Raw genomic sequence first — 8,986 nt, 5'->3', positions numbered from 1 at the left:
CTGAGTTGGCACATCCCTGATCATAGAGCAGCCCTGGCCTGGTCCAGTCAGTTGTGACTAGTCATATGTGCTGGCATCGAAGGTGAGACTGATGCATTCAAACATCTGATTCTTCTCCGATGACCAATTGGGTTAGGGAGATGTGGTTGAGGTGGAAATCCTGTGTTAGTCATGTTAGATGAGTAAAAGGTTAAGAGAGTATTGTTTTTGGTCCTTTGAGAGAAACTGAGGTAGGGAGTTTGAGCATAGGTGGTCTTGAGCGCAATTGGACAGTGTGGCTAGCTTGTATGAGTCAATTAGAACAGGTTAGGGTCATAAAACTGAGTAAAGTCATGTTTAAAATGGTAGAATCAAAATTGGGTCCTTGGGTTTATGAACTTGGAAATTTAAGTTGAAAACTTGGTAGTAATCACTTTAGAATCATGCTAAGAACGTTCATAATCATCTAGACAAGTTTAATTAGGCGTGATACAAGAATAATGAGGGTTAGAAGTTGGGGAAAATAACTGAAAATGGTAAGGATTAGTGTGAGTGTGTGATTCCGCAGAATTCACGTTCTGCAGATTATGCAGTGTCGCTATGCGAGTTGTCTCGCATAGCGAGACCCTGTAGAGGGTGCTCACTGTCTTGGTAATTCACTGTGCGAGTTGGTGCGCTGTGCGAATTATCAGAGGGTGATGCTCACTGTTTATGGACTCGCCATGGCGAATCCTGCCGCTATCCGACTGGTGGTGGTTTGGGATCACTGCCCATTTAATTCGAAGAGCGAGTGGGGTGCATAGCGAGAGGTTTGAGGTGTGATGTATGCTGTGAACTAATTCGCCATGCGAAATAGGGTGCGCTATGCGAATTTTAGCTGTCCTTTTGTCAGGAAAATTCGCCCAGAACATCAAGGGGGGTGCGCTATGCGAATTTTAGCTGAAAAACACTCCCCTCGTCAGGAAAATTCGCTCAGCGCACCAAGGGTGGTGCGCTATGCGAATTTTTGTTGTCTAGTCTTGCATCTTGGTGCGTTGTGAGACCTGGTTCGGTGAGTTTCATATTTTTCCACATCTGTTTGAGCTGTTTGATGTTGTTTGACTGCCAGGATGTATGTATGGTGTTGTTGAGTGGTTGTAAAGCATATGAATGTGAACTACAATGATGTAATTGAGTATGAAGTGGACATCTCAGGGTGAGATGATTGAAAGTGATGTGTGTGGTGTTGTTGGTGTTCTATATAACTGTATGGAGCTTTGAACTGGTATGTCTATCCCTACACTCAAAGCATTGTTCATGCTCAAATAGAGAAGAACAATGTGAGTGGTGAGAGTAGAGGGAGGTCCTCGTCTATAGTCTTAGAGTTTAAACATAGACAGATGGGGGATTTACCTTGCATAGTGTTGAGGAGTGCCAGCTGAACTACGCAAGTGCAAAGACGACCAATAAATCGACAGTTATACCAATCCGGATGAGTCGTGTGAGTGTTTGAGTCATGGTTTAAAGTGGTATGCCTTGATTGTTCTTTATATGTAGCTAAGTACGATGATATTTATTGATTGAACTATATGATTACTGCTTGTTTATCTAGCTCACCCTTGCTTCTTTGTTATGTGCTGCTTGTGTATGTTTTCCTTTGCGATGATCATCCACTTGGATGGGAGCAGATGTTGTTGAGGAGGTTCCCTTGGAGCAAGAGTTGGAGGACACTGATGCTACAGTGTAGTCTACTTAGGAATTTCCTATTTGAACGCTTGAAGTGTTGAATACTCTAAACTGTTTAAGTTTAAAATTCTGTCTTCATATTTGGATGACTGTAATCCCGTACTTAATTGCAAGTCATACTCCAACTGTTCTCTTTATTTGGATGTTGACGCCTATATTATATGATTGTGATTATTATATATTTGGGATGTCACAATCATCATTATTATTATATTATTATTATTATTATATTATTATTATTCTTATTAATATTATTATTATACATATTTTAAGATAAAAAAAATGAAATTAATAGTACGATATAAAGATATAATAATAGAAGTTAAAAATTGAATTAAAACAATTAATCTATAAATAAACAAATAAAAATATCATTTAAGCCTTTAATTTGAAAATATCTAATTAAACTCAATAAATATATTATTTAAAAATATATCTAGTTAAAATCAATAAATATATTATTTAAAAATAATTAATAACGATATTTATTTAATGGAATTCATACTGATTAAAAAAATTATAAAATACGTTTAATAGTAAACATATTTAAAATTATTAATTAAAAATAACAAAACTTAAATACATCACATAATATCAATGATAATAAATATTTAAGTAATTACATACACTACAAAAATAATGAATTTTAGAAGGGGGTTTTTTCCGGCGGTTTTAGAAACCCTGGATAAATTCCGGCGATTTAGGTTTTAAAACCGCAAGTAAGATTTTTTTTTTTTTTTTAATTCTGGCGTTTACTAACCAAAGTCGTCCCTGAACATATTTTTATTTTAAAATAATTTTCGGTGGTTTAATATTAGATGACTACCAAAGTAAGATTTTGAGGCAAATTAGAAAAGGTTTTTACGGTAGGCAAATTAGAAAGGTTTTTCCCCAATCCCTAATTCCCTTCCAGCACTTTCATTTCTTCCCCTGCCTTCATCAGAAGCTTTCCTTGCTTTGTGTGCGTGTTCGTGTTCGTCTGTGTTGTGTCTTCCCCAGCTTGGGCTGAGCATCGTGGTTGAGGCGGCGAGGTCGACGCGAGGTTGAGGTATGTTCCTCTTCTTCTTCTTTTACTCTAACCTAATCTTCATCTATCTCTCTATCTATATCTTCATTTTTCATTCTAACCTAATCTTCATTGTTTCTAATGATAAGAATTTATTTGTTGATTTATTTTTAATAGCAGAGACTTCAGTGTCATTGTCATTCAGGTAAACTTGATTTGTATTATCAATGAAACTGATTTATTTTGGTGACACCATTTATATATAATATCATGGTATTTCATAGACACAAGAAGGGGTAAATGTTCACTGTAAATGGTGCATTGTTCTTGGCCAAAAATTGACAATATGAATCATTTGGTCACTATAAAGTTTATTGGAGACTCATACTATATTTTATAATATCGCTTAGTGCTTCTTCGACTTCGATCACAAACCTGAAATCAAAAGTTGCGTCAAGCAACTTTTCACTTGCAGGTTCAGCTTTAGGGACAACAACCGTGAATTAATTTATTAATTTGAATGTTAAGTTTTCACTTGCAGGTTCAGCTTTAGGTTCAGCTTTAGGGATAATTTTATGTTAAGTTATTAATATATGATATGTATTTTGATTCAATTTATCAATTTGAAATAATTTATGAATTGGAAAACTTGATTTGTTTTTTGGAATATTGTTTCATAGAGTATTTTGATTTCTATCAACTGTTTTAGATTAGTAGTTCGATTAGTCTAGTCTAGTTTTGATTCGTGTTTTACTAATTAGCTATAACCTATTGTTTTACTTTTTCCAGTTTGGTGCAACAACATCAACCAATTGAATTATAGTTTCTCTGTTACTGGCATGTGGTGTTTGAGGTTTTGATTGTGTACTTGATGTTTTTACTATTTTTTTAATTATTAAATATATCTTCTTTCGTTCTACAGATCTGATTTTTTTGAATTTTAATCTAACCAATTCATACTTTTAGTAGGCACAACATCACTATGCTATAGGTTTGAGGATATTGTATCAGTTAGTTTCTAAGATAATTCAGGTCACTTCCTCTTCATTATTTTCTAGCCCACTTCCTCTTCATCTCCATTTTCAATGCTTAGAATAGTTGTGGGTTGTCTGAAATTGAAGTACAACAATTACTGTGAGTGACTACGCATGTGTGCTATGTTATGAAAAGTATAAGTAGCCACCTCATGCTAGTTTGATACCATAATACACACCTTTGGCCATAGAGAATATAATTTAATGGGTAAAATTATTATATCTTTTAAAATTTATATCTGAGTCATTCAACTTTTTTATGTTTCACAGAATTTCAAATTCTAACTGCATCTTTGAATTCGGAACAATAAGTTTAAAATTAAGATTTCAAAATAGTTAATAAAACACTTGAAAGAAAACGTTAAAATAGAAATATTAGAGGAAATATAAAAATGTTTTATATATATATATATATATATATATATTTTGTGTTTCTGTTTAATATTTATATATAAATACAGTAATCGACTTCTATTGGTAATGCTCTCGGTAATGCTAGCTCCAATATTGATGTAAACATTTTGCTACTCTCAGTCTGAATTAAGGTTTTTGTCCTTTTCATTTCTACCTTTTCTCAAATTCTCTATAATTATTTTATTTGCCTTTAAATGTTCTCTTTACCTTTATCTTGCAGTTGTAGAGTTTGATTGCTAAGCAGAAAACTATTATTGTCTTTTGTTATTTTTTTTCATTAAAAAAGTTTGAATTTGAGACTTGTATACTTATTGAGTTATACGTGTTGCTCGTTAGATACATTATTTGAATTATATGGTAATGTTACTGTATAATTGCATTTGTTGTTTTTAGAAGCCCAATGTTATATTAATTAACCTTTTCCATTAGTTTTTGAAAACTCGAAAGTTACTAAAGCATATGTTTCCATGGATTATTACTTTTATGAGTCTAGGAATCTTTGGTTTCCCCTATTTATGTGTGTTAAATGATTCAGGTAAAATGCCTTTTTCCTTTTCTCATATTGTTCGTTCATTGATATTTTGTTCTTTTCTTATATCTTATTTTAAAATTTAAGAAAAAGGAAAATGTTGTATTAGATTAAATTTGAATTATAATTTGTTTTCTAACCTGAATATAGACACATGACCTATTGTTTTACTCTTTCCAGTTCAGTGCAACAACATCAGCCAATTGAATTATAGTTTCTCTGTTACTGGCATGTGGTGTTTGAGGTTTTGATTGTGTACTTGATGTTTTTACTATTTTTTTAATTATTAAATATATCTTCTTTCGTTCTACAGATTTGATTTTTTTGAATTTTAATCTAACCAATTCATACTTTTAGCAGAAGTACATGTGCAGATGTTAGTCCCAGGTCCCTTTAAGCTTGTGAATTGTGATGATGCCTAGCTGTTAAATGTCCTTTTGTTCATGTTGTTGTAAGAAAACCCAGAAAGAGGTATTTCTTTCCCTTTCTTCTTAATTTTTTTAAACCTTGATCTTTGTTTTTTAGCTTCTAAAATATGGTATGTGAAGACAAGTCTGTCTTTGGAAACCCAACTTATTGTAATATGTTAATACAACTATAGGAAGTAGTGCTTTGTCTCCTTCTGTTAATTTAGAGATCACTCATGACTCTTATTTTTCTTCATTTATTTTTATCACTGCTTTTTGTTTTTTGGATACCAAACATCTAAATCTCTAAATTCAAAATATTCCAAGCAACAATTTACTTTTAACATTAAGTAGGTGTACTACTTAGTATTAAATTATTCCAAGCAACAATTTCATAACTAAGTAGGGGAACTACTTAGTTATGAATTCTTATGTAGTGTTTCGTTGAATATCGTCACTTATTCTAACCTTTCAATCCTCATGTCATGAACAAAGGTCGTTTTAATGGATAAATCATGGATAGACATGCCTCGAAATACAAGTCAATATATGAGAGGATTGAATACCTTCTTGGACTTTGCATTAACTAATAGTGGTGTCAGGGGAAAGATAATATGTCCATGTCAAAAATGCAATTTTAAGAAATGGCAAACTCGTGAAGAAGTATATGATCATTTAATTATTAAACCTTTTCCAAAAGGGTATACAGTGTGGCTTCTACACGGGGAGAGAAGAGTAAATGACGAAGCGCCTCAAGTAATGGCTGAAGCTCCTCAAGTAATGGTCGAAGAAGATGGTGGAAGAGTTGAAATTAATGATAATATGTGTGAAATGATTAATGATGTATTTGCACATCATTGCTCTAACAACGACATGACGGATGATGACGAGATGGGTGCAGAGTCAAGCCATGCTAGAAGTCATGATGGGACAAATTTTTTTGAATTAATGCAAGATGGACAACAAAATTTATATGAAGGATGTGATAAATATTCAAAACTTTCATTCTTGGTGAAGTTGTATCACATCAAATGTCTATGCAGAATAAGTGACAAAGCTATGTCCATGATACTAGAGTTGCTAGCAGATGCATTTCAACATGCTAAAATTCCAAATTCATTCTATGAAGCCAAAAAAGTCATTAACAAGCTTGGTCTTCATTACACAAAAATTGATGCTTGCCCGAATGATTGTATGTTGTATGTTGGAGAAGACAAAGATAGAGATTCTTGTAAGAAATGTAAGACATCAAGATGGAAGCCAAAAAAGAGAAATACAATTGATGATGATGTTGTTGTTAATAAGCGAAAGAAGATTCCTGCAAAGGTGTTAAGATATTTTCCTTTGAAGCCCCGATTACAGAGGATGTTTTTATCATCTAAAATAGCTGAGCATATGAGATGGCATGCATCAGAAAGTATGGATGAAGGCATGTTAAGACATCCAAGAGATTCTGAAGCATGGAAGAAATTTGACCTCATGCACCCTCAATTTGCCTTAGACCCTCGAAATGTGAGACTTGGTTTAGCTACTGAGGGGTTCAATCCATATGGCAACTTGAGCACCAATCAAAGTATTTGGCCAGTTGTTCTCATACCATACAACCTTCCTCCTTGGATGTGTATGAAACAAAGTTCATTCATTCTCTCCATGATCATTCCTGGAAAACGAGCACCGGGCAACGATATTGATGTTTACTTACAACCATTAATAGAAGAGTTGAAGGAGTTGTGGAACATTGGCATCAAAACTTTTGATTCATATGGGAATGAAGTGTTTGATATGCGTGCAACCATATTGTGGACTATTAGTGACTTTCTAGGACTTGGAACCTTATCTGGGAGGAACACACATACAGGATTGGCATGTCCGAGATGTAATTTTGAATCTACTCCTAAGAAGCTTGTCAAAGGTGGGAAATTTTGTTTTATAAGTCATCGTCGGTGGTTAGATGGAAGACATAGGTTTAGATTGGCTCATATGAGGTTTGATGGAACTATTGAAAATAGAAGCCAACCGGTGGCAATCTCAGGTCATGATATCTTACAACAACTTGGTAATATTCATGTTGAATTTGGGAAAGAACCTATTGTTGAAGAAAGGTCAAAAAGACAACGCACAATTGATCGTCCTAAGGTAAAGACTCTACAATGGCGAAAGAAAAGTATATTTTTTGACCCTCCTTATTGGGTAGATAACTTATTGCACCACAATCTAGATGTTATGCACATTGAAAAAAATGTTTGTGATAATATATTGTTTACATTGTTGAATGATAGTACAAATAATAAATGCAAAGACAATCTAAAGGCAAGAAAAGACTTACAACTTTGGGGTATAAGACCAGATTTGTGGCCTAACGAGAATGGTAGATATCTTCCTGCTATATATACATTGTCAAATGCAAATAAGGATATGTTTCTGAAAATTTTGAAGAATATTGTAATTACAGCATGAAAATCCTTTCCTAGTAATTGTTATTTACACAGCTGCAATATAGAAGTAAATAAATGGATTTTATTTAGCTAAATATAAGGAAACAGATAATGTTCTAATATCATTAGTATTATTGAGAGGTACTTGATTTTATTGTAGATTTCTAATATCATTTTATTGACACTGTTAGATAGGTCTTTGCTGCATCAGAATTACGAAATTCTCCAATTCCAAAAAAACAAATCTGCATGCATTTCCGGCGGTTCTTAAGAAACCCCTAGAAAGTTTCGAACTCAGCTACTTCCGACGGTTCTATAACCCCGGTTAGTTCCGGCGGTTCTTAAAAAACCCCTGGAAAAGGTACAGTTTGTAGAATATAGTGAGTGTCGGCGGTTTCTAATAAATCGCTGTTAGTAGGGGCGGTTTTGACGAACCCCGGTTAGTTCCGGCGGTTCCCAAAACCCCTGGAAATTGGAAAAAAACCTCCGTTACCTTTGTGACGCTAGTTTTCTCAATGGTTCCTGTAACCCCTGGAAACATATTTACCAGGGGTTAAAACCCCCGGTAATGTTAAAAAAAACCCCTTCTAAAATTGCATATTTTTGTAGTGATAATCGTCTTCATTCATTCTTAATTTACATTTATTTGAACAAATATATTAATAAACTTCGATAAATTTATTTCAATATTTTTCAATTTAAAATATAAATTTATTATTTGTTTATAATTCGTCAAAATTATAATTATATAACTTTAAATATGTAGAAATTTTAAATATAAATAGGAGATGTTTTGGTAGAAAAAATTTCAGAAAAAACTAATGTTGGGTGCTTAAGTTACGTTACCTTGTTTAGTAAAGAAATGGCTTTTTGAATAATTTAAAAACATTAGCAGTGAATGGCGCATGTCTGAGAAGTAGAGAGGAGAAAAAAAAAGTCAAACTTCTTTGCCACGTCACCATAGAATTAATTATGTTTATACAAAATTAACAGAATAAATTTGATTAGTGTAATTAAATAAATAAAACCAAAATTAAGACTTTTTTTAAAATAAAGAACGAAATTGAAACTTAATTGTAAATTTAAGGATTAAATAAACAATTAAACCTTAATTTTATTAAGTGACTCATTAAAAATATTATATGACTTAATAAGATATAAAGACCTATTAATTATATAAAAAGTTATAATAAAAATAAAATAAAGATAGAATAAAGACGAGGGACGTTGATTTATAAAAAGGGTTAAGGTTCTTTTGATAATCAACCATCACGAAAGTGTGACATAAAAAAAGATAAATAGATAAATTGAGAAAAAGATGTTAAAAAATATATTCTCGTTAAATTTATCATGAATAAATATTAATATCGTATTATAATTTATGTCTGCTTGCTAATGTATAAGAATAAAAAATCTTAAGATTTTATAATAATTTTCTGGAACGAATTAAGAATATA

The 8,986-nt window shown here is 32.5% G+C and overlaps 1 protein-coding gene across 1 annotated transcript; it reads left to right on the top strand.

The window, feature by feature from the left end:
* The first annotated feature begins 5,853 nt into the window (after positions 1 to 5,853).
* Positions 5,854 to 7,594, top strand: LOC128197891 (uncharacterized). The gene is made up of 2 exons (XM_052880739.1): positions 5,854 to 7,230; positions 7,547 to 7,594. The coding sequence occupies exons 1-2, from the start codon at positions 5,854 to 5,856 to the stop codon at positions 7,592 to 7,594; spliced, it is 1,425 nt and encodes a 474-aa protein (XP_052736699.1).
* The last annotated feature ends 1,392 nt before the right edge of the window (positions 7,595 to 8,986 follow it).

Source organism: Vigna angularis, chromosome 7 (assembly GCF_016808095.1).
Source record: "Vigna angularis cultivar LongXiaoDou No.4 chromosome 7, ASM1680809v1, whole genome shotgun sequence".
Lineage (NCBI taxonomy): Eukaryota > Viridiplantae > Streptophyta > Magnoliopsida > Fabales > Fabaceae > Vigna > Vigna angularis.
The sequence above is the reverse complement of the archived record's forward strand: the minus strand, read 5'-3'. Positions and strand labels throughout refer to the sequence as shown.

Bases quoted from the DNA above. Each gene is read 5' to 3' on its own strand.
- LOC128197891 (XM_052880739.1), top strand. From the start codon at position 5,854: ATGGCTGAAGCTCCTCAAGTAATGGTCGAAGAAGATGGTGGAAGAGTT. The intron at 7,231-7,546 runs GTAAAGACTCTA...TTGTAATTACAG, and splicing joins GCACAATTGATCGTCCTAAG to CATGAAAATCCTTTCCTAGT.